General features: G+C 32.0%; 1 protein-coding gene across 1 annotated transcript in view; it reads right to left on the bottom strand.

The window, feature by feature from the left end:
- Positions 1-20,218, bottom strand: part of CCDC178 (coiled-coil domain containing 178) — a 353,748-nt gene that overhangs the window by 314,612 nt on the left and 18,918 nt on the right. Inside the window, exons 4-6 of the mRNA XM_069467842.1 lie at positions 19,387-19,526; positions 5,868-5,890; positions 1,241-1,326 (exon numbers count right to left, since the gene is read on the bottom strand). Of these exons, the coding sequence (XP_069323943.1) occupies positions 1,241-1,326; positions 5,868-5,890; positions 19,387-19,526 (249 nt within the window). The remainder of the gene's footprint in view (positions 1-1,240; positions 1,327-5,867; positions 5,891-19,386; positions 19,527-20,218) is intronic.

Here is a 20,218-nt window from a genome sequence, read left to right as displayed (position 1 = left end):
GTCTGAATCGCATAAATAAGTTAATACCACTTATATCTGAAACACTGATTGGGTATACACATGTTTTACCAAAGTTGTTCATTATGTTTGTATAAGTTGTTTTTTATACTGTTCCTATAATAGCATACTAAAATAAATGCTATATATATAATTTGGGGTGCCTCTAATATATTGTATTTAATATCTCTCTCAATTTTTTTCCGGAATGCTATCTCAATTTTATTATTTCATATTGACTAAGTGAGCAACTATCTGCAATTTTTTAACATAAATGCTTAATTGCAATAAATCTCCCTCATCCTGTTACTGTTTTGCATTTTGGACCCAAATGTACATATTTATAATAAACATACTTATAGTTAATTTAACTGTGATTATAACCATTAATTTATTCATCTTTTCTCATAACATATTTGTCATGTGAAAACTTGGTAATGACTGAGGTTTTCGTCTTCATTGTAGATACAAACATTAATAGCAAAAAGAAAAACAGTAAAAACAGCCTTGCTGTGAATGAAAGCTTTGATGCACTAACTATTCTTGCTTTAAGAAAGTTCTAAATTTATTAATTATACTTCACTAACAGTTTTTAGCAAATTTTTAATAGTGGGCAGAAGAGGAGGTATTTAACTAAGTCTCAAGAATATATTCAAATATGTTGAAGTAATGTTAATACAAATTTTAAGCCAGTATATGAATTATTGTACATTTTATAAACAATGACAAGAATATTAATCACAACTTAAACGTATGTTAGGGCTGAGATGTCCAATAATGATAGCCATGATCCACATGTAACTATTTACATTTATATGTAAGTAAATAAAAATTGAACTTAAAAATTAAGTTCTTCATTCTTACTAGCCACATTTCAAGTTAAGTGTTCAATAGCTATATGTGGCCAGTAGCTACTTTATTGGACAGTACAGATACAGAACACTGATGATCACACAAAGTTCTACTGGACAACACTCAACTACAGTTAACTTTGTGAGAGGTGGATAGCCATCATTATATACTCAGCACCTAGACCAGTATTTGGTATATAGTAGTCATTAATAAATATTTGTTGAATTAATGCTTAATCAAATGATACAGAGGGCTCTTTTCTCTATCGCATACTCATAAGAATTATAAACCCTTAAACATGATTATTGTGACAATTAGAAATATATTACATAACAAGCCAATGAGCTTTTAAATATAATTACATTTATTTAAGTACAAGAAACAACTTTACCTCTCCTTTTTTCTGGTTTGACCTCTTCCACTGGTGTAGTAATACTCCGATCTTCTTTCAGATCTTTCATAGAAGAAGTTTTGCTCCTGTATAATGAGAAAGAAGCAATTAATCAATAAAAAAGGGCTGTACAAGTTAGTAAAAAAAATGTTTAGGTGCTCTTTCATTGAATTTTAAATATTTGTTGTGAAACTCTCTATACTTGATAATCCTACCAGATAGAAGACTAATCAAAATTCTAATAGGTAATGGGATTTATACTTAATGGTAAATTAATAGAAACTTAGAATTCCTTACAAATGACTCAAAATTTCTTTAAAGGATATTAAAGCTGTATTTTTTTTTTTTTAAAAGACATCGGTCTTTCCTAGAGCATGTTTCTATAAGGAAAAGAATGTGTATTGAGGATAATCTGAATGAGCTATTTCTGTAATTTCAGTTTAGCAATTTCTGGGGAATCAATGTAAATGACAATGAGTAAAAATACCATTTCGTATTTAAAGTTAATAAGCTTTTAAAAAAATACCTAAATTAAAATGTCATTTCCTTTCTAAAATATCTTTCTACCTAAAGTTCTATATGTTGAATGACAAAATATTTCTCATTATCAGTATTTCTCTGGTCCTATTCTAGAATCCTAAAGTGGCCTTCATTGTATTTTTTAAACAGTATTTTTTCTCTGATCAAAATTATAAGAAAATTGGCATCAACAACAAAGCAGAATTCTCTTTTTGAAATTTATATTAAATTATTAATATTTCTGATATAGAAGCATTACAAATTAAAGAAATCTGTATAGATACAAAAAAATCATAAAAATAGTATGAAATAATTCATATTCATTCACTCTCTTCAAAGATTATGTAGAATATAATAGTCTAGTGATATTTCAATTTTTATAAAATTAGAGTCATGGAATTTTATAATCTGCTTTAGTTGCATGTCACTGTATCCAGTGTATTTTACCACCTTTTAATATTTCTAATGGCTGCATATTTTTTGTCTTTTTGTTGTTCCACCATTTATTTGAAAAGCCTGTCTATTCCAAGGTTAGAGAAATAGTCATTATATTTTCTTCATTTAGTTTTAATTTTTATTTCAAAATGTGTTTGTTGAAAAATGTGATGTATTTTTTCTTGTTTGTTTTTTAAAAAAATTGAAAAATAATTGTCCCAGCATCAATTAGTAAGTAATGATTTCTCTGTAGGCTTTTAATGTCAATTATATAATATGGTAAATTATTATACATAATTAGTTCTATTTTTGTGTATTCTCTTCTAAAGTTCAGTTAATTCTTGGACCAGTGAAATTCTATGTTAATTCTTCTATTTTTTTTATTGAGGCAAAAGTCACATAACATAAAATTAACCATTTGAAAGTACAAACTTTAGTGGCATTTTATTATTATCCATTGACAGGGTTGTACAAACATCATCCTGTCTAGTTCCAAAACATCTTCATTACCCCAAAAGAACACTCCCTACTTACTAAGCAAACTCTCCTCTTTCCCCAACCCATTAGTCTCTAGCAACGACTAATCTGTTCTCTGTCTCTGTGGATGTACCTATTATGGATATTTCACATAAATGGAATCATATAATATGGAATCATATAATAAGTGACCTTTGTGTCTGCCTTCTTTAACTTAGCACAACTTAGTATAATAGTTTTGAGGGTTATTAATGTAGTATGTAGAAGAACTTCATTTATTTTTATGGTGGAATAATATTCCATTGTGTAGATAAAACATGCTTTCCTTATCTATTAACCCATTGATGGATTTGGGGTTATTTCCACCTTTTGGCTATTGCTAATACTGATGTTATGAACATTTGTATACAAGTTTTTGTTTGAACACCAATTGTTTTGAGTACTTTTGAGTATACACCTTGGAGTGAAATTGCTGGATCATATGCTAATTCTAGTTTTCAACTTTTGAGAAGCCTACAAACTTTTTCACAGTGTCTAAACCATTTCATATTCATCAGCAATGTACAAGGGTTCTAATGTAGAATAAAAGAGTTAAAAACAGGCATTCTTATCTTGCTCCTGATCTCAAGTTGAAAACTTTCAGTCTTCACCATTAAGTAACAATGTAAGCCAAAGGTTTTTCCTAAATGTCCTTTACTATGTTTAGGAAGTTCCATTACAATCCAGTTTTATGAAGGATGTTGGCTTGTCACAAGTTTTTCCTACCAATTGAGATGTTCACATGGTTTTTCTCCTTTATTTTATTAACACAGAATATTACATTAATTAATTTTTGTACACTAAACCACCCTTACATTCCAAGGATAATAAATCTCACTTGATTATGATTTATAATAATGTTGCTGGACTCAGGTTGCTAGTTATTTTGTTGAGGATTTTGGCATGCAAATTCACAAAGATATTTGTCTACAGTTTTCTTGTGATATCTCTACTTGATTTTGGTGTCAGGTTAATGCTGGCCTCATAGAATGAGTTAGGAAGCGTTCCCCCTTCTCTTCTATTTGTCGAAAGATTTTGAGAAGGGTTGATGTTAATTCTTTCAACGTTTAGTAGAATTTGCCAGTGAAGCTATCTGCTTCTGGGCTTTTCTTTGTTGGAAAGTTTTTGAGTATTCGTTCAATCTCTTTATTTTTTATAGGTCTGTTCAGATTTTCTACATTTTCCTGAGTCAGTTTGCTAATTTTGGGCTTACCTTTCTCCTCCTTATCTAGTTATTTAATGTATAAAGTTAGGTTACTTGATTTGGGATCTCCTTTTTAAATGTAAGCATTTACAAGCTCTAAATTTCCTTCTGTGTACTACTTTTATTGCATCTGTTAACTTTTAGTATATTGTGGTTTCATTTTCATTTATCTCAATGTGTCTTCTAATTTCCCCTGTGATTATTGTTTTGATCCATTATATTTGTTTAATTTCCACATATATGTAAAATTTCTAGGTTTCCTTCTGTTACTGATTTCTAGTTTCATACTATTGGGTCAGAAAAAATATCTTGTTTGATTTTGATCTTTTTAATTTCATTGAGTTTTTTTGTGGCCTAATATATGATCTATCTCAGAGAATGTTTCATGTGCACATGAGAAGAGTCTTCTGTTGTTGGATGGAGTGTGCTATATAATTTGGTTAGGTCTAGTTGGTTCTAGGGTTGTTCCAAGTATATTTCCTTATTGATCTGTTTAGTCCTTTTATCCATTATTCAAAGTGGGGCATTGAATTCTCAAACATTTATGGTAGAACTGCCTCTCCCTTCAATTCTGTTAGTATTCTTCACATATTTTGAGGTTATGTTGTCAAGTGTGTATATTCATAATTTTTATATCTTCTTGATTGAGTGACAATTTTATCACTATATAAAGTCTTCTTTGTCTTCTTTACCAGGTTTTGATGTAAAGTCTATTTTGTATGATATAGGTATAGCCATCTTGGCTCTTTTGGGGTTACTATTTGCATTATGTTTTTTCATAATTTCACTTTCAAACTACTTGTATCTTTGGATCTCAAATGAGTTTCTTATAGATAGCATATAGTTGGACCATGTATTTTTATACATTCTACCACTCTGTACCTCTTAACTGGAAAGTTTGATCCATTTTTATATAAATCACTTTCAAGGAAGAACTTATTTTTACCACTTTGCTATTTATTTAGTATATTATTTATATCTTTTCATTCCTCAACTCCTCCATAACTGCTGAGGAGATTGGATGTATATGTTAAGGGACTCCTTCAATGCTTACCCAGGCTGTTTACTATCCTGCTTTTTCCTTCAATTCCTCCCTGTGCAAATCCTAAAGTTCTGCTAGAGGTAAAAGATTAGCATCTTCTCAGGTCTTTTCTGAGCGTATTTCCAGTCTTCATTATATCTGTGCCCTTCTTAATTTCCCAGTATATTGAGAGCTTTGAATAACCCTATTCCCTTGTGTATCTATCTCTTTTCCCAACTTCTTTCTTCTCAGGCATTTTGGCCTGTCTAATGCTTGTCCCAGCTGTTATCCATAGCCTCAGGCTGCTTGTGGCAAGTATATGCCTTTAAATGCTTTTAGCAAACACTGCCTGGAAGCAGCCCCAGCCCTGCGATTGATCCAAGTCAGGCCAAACAAAGACAAGTCTTTTTTGCTGGTTCTTCAGGGAGCTGTCAGACAGGTCAAAACACTCAAACATAATTCTTTCAGAATAAGGTCCCTATTGTTCCCTCTAGCACTAGCAATCTGCACCACAAGTGTGCATTGCTCTCTTCACAGCTACCACCAATCCGTGGGTTGGAGGATGGTGAGCAGGGAATTTAAAATGCCACAGTGCTCTATTAATGCAATGCAGCAGCTTCTTTCTTCATTACATTTTCCCCTGGCGGTTGTGAATTTTTGACTAGATTCCAGATTTCTGCGAAAGTTGATTCTGACCAACATTTTGCAAACTTTATATTTGTTTTTGTGGACAGATGGAAACCTGGAGACCCTTATTCTGCCATTATCAGTGATATCCTAATTCTTATATTTTTAAAAACATATTTTAATATCTAGTGTGGAAAATCCTGCATTCAATTTCCTGTTCCTTTTGAAGTAAACTGCACTATAGCAGATGATCAAACTTTTAACATTAAAAATAAAACAATAAAAGGAGCATGAAAGTTTCTTACCATTCTTCAAAAGAAGTTTCAAACTGTCAAAATAAAAGATCTCAATAAAAATCAAATTTTAAACATCTTAAGAAACAGTTGGTAAACTTCACTTAAGCTTGAACTCACTGGTAAAACCGTCAATTCTCTACTACACATTCTCCACTATATTTTTGTCTAATTATACTCTGTTGTTACCCAAACAGGTGTATACTTCTCCTACCTATTTCTATCCTTTTATTATTACCCCCATCTAATTGTTCTTACCTTTCATCTCTGTGATTCTTTTAATAAATATTACCCCTTTGTCAAGGGCCAGTTCAAATGCCAATTATTCCCAAAAGACATTCCATATAATCAGAAATTCATGACATCCATTGAATTTTAACGTATTACCAAAGTGTGGTAAACACAAAATTATATGTGGGTTTACAAATATTTATTTAGTTTTCAATGATATTATTTCTTTTCTGGACTATAAAGTCCTTGGCAGGGGTCATGTTCTACAAATATATCCGAATAGTCCCTTGGGTCATAAGAGGCATAAATTACCAAAAATGTAAAGTCAGAATGTTACGGGTTTCATAGATGATCTCGAATTCAAGATATTAGATTTGGCATATATGATTACTTCTCTTCAATTCCCATATCCTACCACAATCATCTGAATATATATATATATATATATGTGTGTGCCTGTGTGTGTGTGCGTGTGTGTGTGTGCTGTGTGTGTATGTGTGTGTATATATATATATATATATATATAGTTCCATAGTCCTATGCCATGTAATGACAGGGATACATGGATACATTCTGAGAAATGTTTTGTTAGGCAATTTCATCACTGTGCAAACATCATAGAGTATACTTGCACAAACCTAGATACTATATCTTACTTCTTACTATACACCTAGGCCATATGGTATTGTTCCTAAGCCACAAACTTGTACAGCATATTACTGTACTGAATACTGGAGGCAATTGTAAGAGAATGCTAAGTAATCATGTATCTAAACATATCTAAATATAGAAAAAGTACAGTAAAAATGTGTATTGTAATCTTATGGGTTCATCATTGTATTTATGGCTCATCATTAACCAAAATGTCCTATGTGTTGATGACTATATATATATTTATATATGTGTGTATACAAAAACATAGAAAACATAAAATAAAAATCAGTGAAACAGATATATTAGAAGAATTTCCAGAAATAGAAAGTGATCAGATTAGAATGTCAAAATAGAGCAAAGAAAAATGCTCAAAATAAACAAATGGAAAACATCTCAGAATATAGTAAAGGCTTCTTTATGGCTCATGAGGAATTCCCAGTATGTGAGGATAAGCTGGTAATAATCAAAGTAAATACTGAAGGACTGCCTGTGGATGAGATGGGCCAGTCAGTCTTATTGCTGTCCATCCACAGACTCTAGAATACATGGCTGAAAAGTTGCCTTCTAGTCATTGCCATGGAAAGAGCTCTCAAGCCACACTGAAGATCTGCCTAGGATAGAGCAGTGGTCCAGCTTGGAGGCTATTGTTCTACAGAGAAACAAAACAGAGACTGAGTCACTAGTAGAATCTCACAATAAATATAAACAAGTTAGTGAGAGAAAACAAGGGCAGATTCATCCAGGAGTGAAATATTCTAAGATAGTAACTCAAAAGTAAGCCTATCTGGCAAAAGTAGAGTCCCCAATTTTATTTCCTGAATGTATTACCTCTTATTTACAAAGAGTACAAGTAAAATTTTCTATTTACTAGAAAAAGCTTTTGACGTAAGGAAACTCTGACAGCTATTAAAAAACAAAGAAACCAACAAAAAAACCCAAAAAATTTATACTAATGACCAGTAATCAGTCTGGTCTATAACTTACATATACAAAGGACAATGAAGAGTATAGAAATATTTGCAGAAAAATTGGAGTGTTAAAAATAAGAAAATTTACCTCAGATCTAACAGAAATATTTGAATGAAGAAGAGTAAATATAATAATAATATAAGGCATGTGTCTCTTTTTTTATAATATTAAAAAAAGAAAATAAAAATTAGTATAAGGATATTATTATTAAAATATGAAATAGAATAAAATAAGTTATGATTTCAATAAGTTATGATTTCATTAGAACAGTTATGATTTCATTTCATTATTATAAAATTTCCATGTCAAACAAATAGAGATGGACAATAATTAAATGAATGATATTAGGGTAATGTGAATAATTTGGAAAAGACAGTATCACATCTGCTTCATCTCATAAACAAACTTCAGATAGTTTAAAAGAGCTAAATACAAAAATTAAAAAAAATTAGAAATAATAGACTATTTTAATAATCTTGATATGAGGAAGATACTTTTAAACAATATAAAAATCCCAGAATTTATAATACAACTTATCTGGCTACATTCAAATTTCTATATGAAAATATGACTAAATAAGTTAAATGACTAGTACAAGCAGAAAAGATAATTGCAATTATATAGAACATAAGATTACAATCAACATTTGTATTAATATATAAAAATAAAAGAAAAATTTCAAAAAATATTTGAACAGATTAATAGAAAATTAAATGCAAATGGGCAGAAAGCATGAGAAAAGACATGCTAATTATCTATGTATATATATTTATCTGTATCTATGTTTATGCATGCACAATTACATACATACATATACACACAAATATATATTAAGTAAATATGTCACAGAACCAATAATTTACTCATCAATTATTGTACTCATCAATTTGTTCATATTCCCCATTATCTCCTATTCAGTCCTTTCCTCTAAACAGGTTTTGGTGTTTGCTATATTGTTGGAATTTTCTTGTGCTAGTAGTATAATAGATTCAGTAGACTCTAAAAAACTCTGAAAGAGACTAAATTCATCTACATAATAAAAAACTGATGAATGCAATTTTTCTTGAAAGCATAATATTTTTTTTCATGTAATGTGACAGCTTATTCTAAAATTTATATGGAAGAGCAATGTACCTACAATACTCAAAGAACTCCAAAAAGGAAAAAAAGAAAGAACTACTATACCAGATATCAAAACATATAATGAAGCATGTAAATTAGTGAAATAAGGTATTGAAATGGGGAGGTAAAATTGATCAGTGGGATGGAGAAGCCAGAAATAGATAAAATCATATATGAAAATCGATATATGATAGATGGTATAGATGATTTCTAGGAAATCACTGGATTTGCAATAAAATCAACATTGAGAAAAATAACTTTCATTATTTAAAAAAAATAAAATTAGCTACCTATTCCATTCTTATATGAAAAAGAAAGTAGTTTCTCATTGTTAAACAGATTTCAAATAAAAAACTAAACTTTTAGAAGATATAAGGGAAAAATTTTATATGACTCTGCAGTATAGAAAGATTTCTTAAACAGGACACTAAACACTTAAAACAAGGGTAAATGATACATTTAATTGCATTAAAATTAAGAGCCTTTTTACTGATTACAACACGTATAACTTACTAAAAGTAATAAGTTGTTCCTACAAGTCAATAAGAAAATATAAGTAAATCTGAAAGAAAATGGACAAAAGATAAACAGGCATTTCGCAGAGAAGAAAATGATTATTCAGTGAGCACATTAATGGATGCTAAACTACTGAATTATCAGGAAAATGCTATCCCTTGGTTTTAGAAACTGGCACATGAGAGTCCTGCATAATGCAGAAACCTACATCAGGTTGATTTATATGACAGTTCTAAGAAGCCATTTGAAGTTGAAGTATCACAAGAGAGTCAGGAGGAAACTGGTTAAGAGGCACTTCAATGAATTGTGACATAATTATACCAAAATTTTAAAGTCCTCAATAAGTGAATAATGCTTAATTAATATTCTCAGTTTGATCCTTTTTATACTGTAATAGAAGATGATTTGTTTTATAAAGATAAAAATAGATTATCTCAATTTTTCTAAGTAGATCACAATTTATTATAGAGAAACATTTTAGGGTACTATATCAAAACATTACCCTACCAACATTTTTGTAGAAGTAAGGAAGAAATAAGAAAAAATTATGTGAGGTGACAAAATTTTTAAATATTATTTATTCAGGATATCAAAATGATCAACACAGGGAAGACCTATAATACCCGAGACAAATTTGAAGCATTACTAAATTCCTAACTGCCTATCTGAAATATTTGGATAAGTTTTACTAATTTCTCAAAGTCACTTTAAATTGTTATTTTAAATAAAATTCCTGATTATAATTAACCTTGAAATTTCACTTATTGTCACAAATATTTGTGGTATTTAGAATGCTTTATTAAAATATCTAATATAATAAATTATATCCAACTAACTCCAAAATCCCCTGCAATTCTTATTTCTGTCTTTTTCAGAAGAGCAAAGAGTAACCAAGGTGGAGGGGGCCTAAAACTGTCAAATTGGATATAGTTTAAAAAATTATCACATTATAGAGGGAAATGAAACACTTCATTTATTTATAGCTCTAAACCACATTGCCCACAAATTCCTACTTGATACCTCTAACATTTTCATTGTATCTGTATTTTTAACTCTATATTTCTATTGGAAATTATTACCAAATATTTCAAGTATTTAAATTTTATTTTTGAGACAAAGAAAGTATTCATCAAACCTTCAATTTTCCACTGTAAAAATAAGAAAAATTTAACTTTATGTTAGGAATCTCCTTTTGTGTCTCGAAACATTTGTAAATCTGGTGTATGAATACTGAATACTATGTCTATAACCATGACAGTGAAATTAAAGAGGACAGGAAAGAATTGTAAGAAATTCCAAAGATAGAGTTATCACAACCTCATGATTAAGTGAATGTGTTGATTGAAAGATTCTTCCACATCGAAGATGATTTGGATGCTCTCAGCATGTGTGATTGAGTGCATCGTGTTGTTGCGCAACTGAGGAAGGCAAGTCAGTGTGACAAAGGAGAAATGTTATTGCAAGAAATTCAGGTGGAGATGTCTGGCAAGCAGATAGAAATATAATCTGCCGGGCAGGAGATCAAAGCTTAAGTCAGAGAATTAAGAATTATTAGCATATTCAAAAAAGTGGCAATTGCTGGAATCCCAGTAGTCAAAAAGAATGTATTATACTGAGAAAGGATTTTAGCATAAAACTCTTCAGAGACATCTTGGTGAAAAGAGAGACTAGAATGAAGTCAAGAGGGGAGGAGGTTTTAAAAAAGTAAAGTAAGAACTGACACAAAGTAATTTTGTATATTTACTGGTTGTATTTCTTCTGTCATTATTTAAAACACTTTAATTTCATTTGAAAGTTTCCATCTATTTCTCTGTTCTTTAAATTGCTGTATCACCTTGCGTATTTCTCCAAATTAAAAAAATTATTAGGCTGCAAAAAAAAAAAAGAAAAAAATTCAAGCTTCCCATTCTTTGTATTTAAGAGAAACTCAAATAGTTATAAAATCAATTAAACTGAATAAAGGGGGAAAATAAAGAACAGAAATGGAAGAAAAACCTTAATTCATTTCTTCTGAAACAGAATAAAAATATATCCCAAATGTTGTGTTTCATGTTTAATGTCCAAATGACTCTTTGTAAACTTTTCTAGAGGATCTCTGTATATATAAGCTAGATATTAGAATATAGTGATGATTTATTTTTGTATAGATGTATGCTATCCAAAATTGAAATGGGTAAGTCAATTATTTCCAAATATTTGTTGACTATATATATCATTTGCTATAATACAGCGTAAGGCCAGGACTGGGCCTAGAGAAAATTCTCAATTTAGTGGGAATCAGCTCATTATAGTACACGAGAGAAGGTGATTTGTTGCTATGAGAGCTGCAGATAAGATCAGGGGCTTTCCAGGGGGGAAAAAAAGATAACTCAACTGGAGAAAAAAAATATCTTATGTAACATTTAAATTTAAAAGCATCAAATCATTGTTAGTATGTTAAAGTAAATGAATGAATGAATACCTTCTAATTGCTTTGTCTTTTACTATGTTTCACAAAGTATTATTATTCAAGGACACATATATTAATATAATGAATATGTCTGATATATTTTAAAAATGTGACTAATTTTATTTTATAAGTTAATTAGTTACAGTTTTTAGTAGTCCTCTTTATGAGCTGTGAATAGATAATTTAGTGGCTAGTCTACTCATTAGAGGGTGACTAAATTGAAAAATCTTTGTACCACTAAAGTGGTGAATGGTATCTTTTTATTTTAAACCACCTTCATCCCTTATAATTCAAACTGCCAGTGCTTTTGTTCTTAATATGATGCTATTGAAAACATTGTAGACCTTCTGTGAATCTTATTGCAGTTCACTTTGTGGCCTAAAAGATAAAGTCATAATTCTTTATGAGATATACATTTCTGTACTTTGAGCATGTCAAGGTACTATGAGACAACATACTTAAGATTAGAAGCCTATTTATAAAGTCTATTGGGCACCACCTTATATATTACTGATATTTTAACAAAGGTTTTTATAGCCACAAGCTTGATTTGCTCTTCATCCTGAGGACATTTCTTTAAAAATCTTGCTGGCTGGAAAGATTTGACATAAGAAACAGAAAATTTAGGGAAGGTGCCTATAGAATGTTAGGCAACTTCCTCTTAAGAATGGCATTTAAGAAGGTTAAAGATATGGTCCTACAGCAGACTGATATGCTCAAACTAAAGAAGGATATGAATCAAAAATAACATGGCTGGAGTAACATCACTGAAAATGGTGGCGTAAGGTGCTCAAAGAATCAGTCCCTTCACTAAAGCAACCATTATGTTAGTAAGTACTGACAGAATTTGCTTTTTCAGAAGGCCTGACATCTAATTTTTTAAAAATTACAGCAAACAGGGCACTGTTTAATGAAGTTTAATGAGTGAATGTTGGTAAGATACTGCTGTGGCATTTTTTCTTACCTGTCTTCCATGTCCCATTCCCCAGCATGGTGGTGGTGACCACTGAGACAGCAGTCCAGATTTCTGGTATGGAATACTGGTGCCAGGGGACTAATACAGACCTCTTAAAATATAACTGTGGTTTTGCAGTTTGGCCTGACAGTGCCCTGAGAGATGGCACCGAACCTGACTTTTGTTTCACCTCTCACCTTTGGACTAGAATGGCTTTCTGAGTGGTAGTAGAGTGTGCCAAAGGATTTAAAAACATACACTGCCTGTACCTCCTTGGGCAAGGAGCAGAGGATGTAGCAAGCTGAATACAGATCCCAAAGCCCTAGAATAAAGGGGTCAAGGAGGAAGTTTTTTGGGGGAATAATGGCTCAGAAGGCTACCCTGTATATCTGCAAACTGGAGTGCAACACATATGTGTAATACCAGCTACATGCTCAGAGAAGACTTGAAGCTTGCATCTCTGGCAGATCTATGAGCTCCACGCAGCAGGAGATAAAGGCTGAGGCAGAGTTGTTGATGGTGAAGAGTGCCTGAGCTTAAAGCCAAGCTGTGAAGACTGGGAGAGTTTTGTTTAGTTTTTGCTCAAGCATTTGAGGGTATTCCTGTCAGATCACTGGGTGAACGCTCAGATAACAGAGACTTAATGCCCATACATGACAGGGAATACAGTTGTTGCTAAAATAGTGTTGAAAAGTCCTTAAATGAATGAATGCCTGCAGCTCTCAGCAGTCACCAATAGCAAACTCTTGGGAAAGGAGAATCTGATTGTGAAGGCTGCCACATTACCAAAATACCCTTTTGTTCCACTACCACAACAAAATAACACAGCATAGAAAGAAACATAAACATATGGCACATTCATAGGAAAAAAAATAAAATAAATTGACAGAAATCATTCCTGAGGAAGCCCAGACATTGACTTTACTAAACAAAGAATTTAATCCACTGTCTTAAATCTTCTCAAAGAGTTAGAGGAAACCATGGGCAAAGAACTAAAAGAACAAAGGAGAACAATATCTCAACAAACAGAAAATATCAATAGGGAGATAGAAATTAGGTAAAAAAGGAACCAAATAGAAATTCTGGTGCTGAAAATTACAATAACTAAAATGAAAACTTCACTACAGGGTTCAAAGCGTATGAAAAGATACTCCACATCTTTAGTCATTAGGAACACAAATCAGAACCATAATGAAATATCACTTTATACTTACTATGATGACTATAATTTTAAAATGTAAAATAATAAGTGTTAGCAAGGTTCATTAAGTGTAACAAAGATACTACACTACTGTAAGATATTAAAATAAAGAAAACTGGATCCAAGAGATATATTAATTCTGCGCTACTTTCCCAATTGCTCTGTAGGTCTAAAATATTCTAAAAAATCTATAGAATGAGAGAAAATATTTGCTTTCTACAAATCTGATAAAGGGCTGATAACAAGAATCTATATAGAACTTAGGAAAATCAACAAGAAAAAATCAAAGAACCCCATTAAAAAGTGGGCAAAGGACATGAACAGAAACTTTTCAAAAGAAGACAGACTAATGGCCAATAAACATATGAAAAAATGCTCAACATCTCTAATCATCAGGGAAATGCAAATCAAAACCACAATGAGGTATCACTTAACTCCAGTGAGAACGGCCTTTATCAAAAGTCCCAAAACAACAAATATTGGCGTAGATGTGGAGAGGTAGGAACACTCATACGCTGCTGGTGGGACTGCAAACTAGTGCAACCTCTGTGGAAAGTAGTATGGAGATACCTCAAAGAACTAAAAGTAGAACTACCATTTGATCTAGCAATCCCACTATTGGGATCTACCAAAAGGAAAAAAAGACTTTCTATAAAAAAGATATCTGCACTGTAATGTTTATAGCAGCACAATTCACAATTGCAAAGATGTGGAAACAGCTCAAGTGCCCATCAATCCATAAGTGGATTAATCAAATGTGGTATATGTATACCATGGAGTACTACTCAGCCACAAAAAACAATGTTGAATTAATACCTCTTGTATCATCCTGGATGGAGTTGGAGCCCATTCTTCTAAGTGAAGTATCACAAGAATGGAAAAACAAACACCATATGTACTCACCATTAAATTGGTACTAATTGATCAACACTAATGTGCACATATGGAAATAACATTCATGGGGTGTAAGGCAGGTGGAAGGGGGCAGAGGAGTGGGTAAATTCATATCTATCAGATGTGGTATTGCTGTCTGGGGGACTGGCATGCTTGTAGCTCTGACTTGGGTGGTGCAAAGGCAATTTATGTAACGAAAGCATTTATACCCTCATAATACTCTGAAACTTAAAAAAAAAATCAAATTGCAATTAAACTGCTAAAAGTGAATGGACAAGTTTATGGCCAATGCATCGTTGTGAATCACGGGCTCTACAGTGTTCATTTTGACTACACTGGAAATCACCGTGGACAAGTGAATTTTAATGGTTGATCCAAGAAAGATTAATCCTTCACTTATTTAATATATTTCATACCCTAAGTAGATGCCAGCTTCACAATTAATTACAGAATTTTATCTAATAAAGATCTGCCCTGCTTAAAAACAAACAAGCAACATCCCCCAAAGAAACTCCATGCCTGTCAGCAGTTAGTACCAGCCCTAGCAAACCACAAATCTGCTTTCCATCTCTTACCTATTTACCTGTTTTAGACATTTCACATAAGTGGGATCATATAATATGTCATTTATGATTATGATAATGGTTACACAACTGTGTAAATATGATTTGTACACTTTAACTGGTAAACTTCATAGTATATAAATTATCTCAATAAAGCTGTTAAAAAGTAAAATCCAAGCACTTTGTAGAGAAACACAGACAGCAATTTAGACAAAAGCGGGACTGTCGCAAATTAAAAAAGGAGGAACAACAGTTGGCCTAGAGAGAGCATCACTCTCTCTCTCTGTCCTTAACTCTACCCAATCCCACCATAAATACGCTCTTCCCATTCAGAGAGAAAAATTCAACTGTAACAGATGAAGTGTGTGGAATGAACAGAGTCAAAGTCAAGAGCATTATAACAGCTATGTTTTCAGATTTGGAGGCTTTGGAGGAGGAGTTTAAATAAACTTGTACTTGGGCAAACACCTCCTGGACCCTGCATGGATCTGCCTGTCCTCATAATTGTACCAAACTTTTTCAACAATTGGTGTCATAAAGCATGAGATTTGGGAAATTTAGAGAGATAATGAAGCTAATTATCTGCTTTGACTCTTAATCTTAAAATCCAAAGGAATTCAGATAACCTGTAACTCAAAATACTAATTCTTTTTGTGCAACTCATCATGGAGATAGATTACAATGGAATTTGGAGTGAAAGCTCCCACTGGAAATCACCAAGCACGTGTTCTACTGTCTTGCTCTGCCTTCTGCACACGTAATCCCCCTGGGAACTGATAAAGGGATAGCCCTGTCGTTCCCCGAGCACTAGATAAGGTACAAGACAGGGCCTGGGATTGTAGGTGATGAATGAATATATATATATATATATATATATACCAATACAAATAGAAAAATACTCTACTTCCTCTCAAAGGTACAATCAGTTGACAACTTTACTGGGTAAAATGTTGTTAAGTGGCAAAAATGTGGAAAAGAAATATTCCTTTCCTGCATTTCACTCAGGCATTGTGGAATTATTAAAATGTACCCAGACATACATTCACAAAAAGTTAGTATATTTTTAGGATAATTACTCATTTCAAATATTTCTTACATAAGTAACTTATGTGAAACTATGAATTATTCATAAGTTAACTAATTCTGAATTATGATCTATATGAAAATGTCATATAAAATCTTTCCATAGATATCCATATGTGTTTATATATTTGGAAATAATAGATCCTATTAGTTTTTATTTATCAAAAAATCAGAAGCCATCTTTTAAAGATTTCTTCCGGTTATGTTTAATTTCTTTAACTTTAATTTTTGAGGAAATTTAAGTTCCTATGTCAGTGTAATATTGTCTAACTAATATTAACAAAAGTTCATTTTTCCAAGTGATATTGGGAAGTTTGTTGTAGGTTAGTCAGAAAAAATATTTTTTTTTCATGTTTCAAAAAGATAGCTGGTTACCAGTTTATCCTTAAAATCTTAATTCAAATATTGTATAGGTAACTAAATATCTAATGAATAGTTGTGGTGACCTAAACATAAAATTCAGCATAAGAAATATAAGCACATATTGTCTATTAACCAATTCAACCCTAACAAAGCTAACTACCAACTACATAGTCAATAATAAAACAAAATAATTGTTTTTAATTTAGAAAATAGAAAATCTACAAGATAACCTAGGATCTTAAAAAAGTTGTCATTTATATTTATCTTACCATAAACCTCCTTTCAGATAAAATACATATTTATTTACTTATAAACACATTATTATCATTATTGTAGTTTTTGTCTAGAAGTATACTAACATTTTTATTTTGTGTGTTTCTTGTCAAAATGCCAACTAACTCTCTGTCTTGAGGATTAAGTTCTCTACTCTTTAGAGATACAAAATAGAGGCTGAATGGGCTTTGGAATCAGATGGGACTAAGTTCAAATTCCAGCTTTAATGTTCACTACCTGTGTGATGACTAAATTATTTGACTTGCTAAGTCCTAGAATTCTCACCTATAAAGTAGGATTCCTATAAAGGACAAATGCAAAAATAGATATTTATAATATCAAATGCTGAGAAAATAGCAGATATTTAGTACATAATAGCTCTTATAATAGTAGGTGGATAGGTGCCTCAGATGTATCTAGAAAAGAAAGGTTCTGCTTCAGGTCCTCATTGATTTTTTTCATTCAACAGACATTAATTAATTGCCTACTGTGTATCTGGCACTGAACCAGGCACTAGAAGACAGCACTAAACAAGTCTGCCCATGAGCTTTCCTTCTTAGAGCTTTTCCATTTATTCAGTTGGCTTATGATATATTTACATGAGAAAGGTTCCTTTTTCAGTTTTCCTTAAGATAAGCAATAAAATATCTTGGCTTATTTTGCAAATTATTTTATCTAAGAAAATCTTTTAGCTGGCCCATTATCCCTAGTGTTTGGCTGTTTATCAACTATTCAAAGCCCCAAATGGGACTAGGGAAAGAACATGAGCTTTGATTACAGACACTGTGTTTGAATCTTAGTTCTGCCTTGTGATCTTGAACAAGTTGTGAACTTGTTTTAAGTTACTATTTCCCTGTCTATCAATTAGGCTTAACAATAACCATTCAACAATACTTTTGTGAGGTCTAAGAGAAACGACATGGTGTCTGATGTATATTAGTTTCTTAACAAATGGTAGCTGTTATAATTATTTATTAAAATCCCTATGATTCTATTTTTATCATGTAACAACATGGATAATTGTTAATTAAAACACATATGAAGTGTACAGCATAGCATATCAATAAATATACACTCTTTTCTCACTATTTGCTTGACATAGTCCTAGAGGCCCAGGACACCCTCAGTTCTGTGCCCTGAAAAGCATTTTCTCCAGGAGTATTCTGGTTTGGAGAAATATAGAAGCAATAGAGACAATATAATATTGATATAGAATGATATAAATAACATTGGCAAATATATGTTGAGTGCATATCAGTTTTCGGCACTCGTTCTAACACAATGTCATTATCTCTCCATCCCCATCTAAGGTCACAGAACATGTCGGCAGCCCATGCAGGGGTATGGAAGCCATGGCCTCAAGGCCACACGTGGCCCTCTGGATCCCTGAGTGCAGCCCCTCGATCAAATCCAAACTTCACAGAACAAATTCTCTTAATGGCTGTACTCTAATACCTCTCAAAGGAGATGATGATGATGTCCTAGACCTAAGAATTTGTGGCCATCTGAGTGGCCATCAGAACATTCTCTGAGCCAGATTCATTAACAGTGGTTAAGGAAAAGAAATAGCACAAGTCTCTGGCAAACTTATCCCCCTGTTTGGGCAGTCTAATTCTGCATTAGTTACTCAGAAATGTAATCCTAATAAAAGTTATGAGAAGCTTTGTGTGTGTGTGTGTATGTGTTTTCTTGGCATTCCTAGTTATCCTTTGAAAATAATTGAAAGCTACAGTGACTTCAAGATTGAACTCTCTTCAGAATAATAAAGGAAAATTTTAACAGGTTAAATGGCCAAAGAAAGAATCATTTCACTCTCTTTCAACAGACCTATTATGTGTTTCTTTAGAAAGAGAGATAATTCATTAAAAAGGGCTCACAGTCCTTTTATTCACCAATTTACTCATCTAATCATCTAATCAGTTTAGTGTCCACAAAAAGTATGTAAATACCGTTTTAATTTACTAGTCAAGTTGGCTTATGGAAATTATTACTTAGCATGCTTGCCTCTGGAAAAAGACCAAATTGGGGGCGGGGGAGGAGTCGGGGAATCTATTTAATAAGGTCATTTCACTCTTCTGAATTGAAACTATCAAAAACATGTTTAAGCTAATAAATTATCCAACTGGGCAAAGATTCTAAAAAGTATTTCAATTATCATTTAAAAAAATCAACATATTTTCTTGGATTTTTAAAGTAACAGACCCTTACAGGCTTTGTAGAGTTTACAAAGATGTCAGCATTTTACATAAGTCTCTTACCCTTTTCAAATACTCCTGTATTTTGGACTCCACATCTTCAATGTGTGAAATCATTTTATTGACACATGGTGCTGGGATGTTTACTACAGCACAGCTGTGACGTCGACATGGGTAGCTAAAGTAAATGCCTTTATTCACCTCTAAAAATAAAAGAGACGGAGGAAGTTAGTTCGTAGTTATATAGAGAGAGTAGTAAACCTTGATGTTCAAGATATGCAAAAAATATTCCGCATTCTTAGAGCTAATACTCTTAAATTTTCTTTAATAAAGAGGTTGATAAATATGTCAGAAAATTATAGAACAAATCTTCAAAAAAATCTAAAAGCTAAAATAAAATAATCACTTATGACTTAAGACTGCAACAAATAAAAATGAATCTGAGAAGCCAGAATAAAACTTCAAGCAAAGTTAAAAAGTTAATGGGTTCCATAGCATCACAAACTAAACATTGAAAAAAAATAAAGAAAAAGGAGAAAGTTAATCCATTTGTTTCTAAATAGGTCCTGAATCCTTGAAAAATAATTTGAAATATATTGTCAATGTTCCCTTCAAAGAGATCCCACATCTTCCAATGTAAATAACATCCAACTATTCATGCATTGAAGTTCTTCCTTAAATCCAGCATGAGTTTCTCTTGCTGAAAAAAATAAAAGCAGGTCTCCTTCATCCTCATAATAACCTCATTTTCTACCTTCCATTTCTGAAAATTGGAGTCTCATGCGAAGAGTGATTGATGTTCTCACTATAGCGTTCAAGCTGTACTCATCATAAAATCTACTCAGTCCGATGTGCCTCAGTGATTCTAATCCTGGCATGTCCCAAATCAACTGAA

The sequence above is a fragment of the Eulemur rufifrons genome, chromosome 5 (assembly GCF_041146395.1).
Source record: "Eulemur rufifrons isolate Redbay chromosome 5, OSU_ERuf_1, whole genome shotgun sequence".
In the NCBI taxonomy this organism is placed as follows: Eukaryota; Metazoa; Chordata; class Mammalia; order Primates; family Lemuridae; genus Eulemur; species Eulemur rufifrons.
Note: the sequence above shows the minus strand (reverse complement) of the source record. Positions and strands in the feature narration are given on the sequence as shown.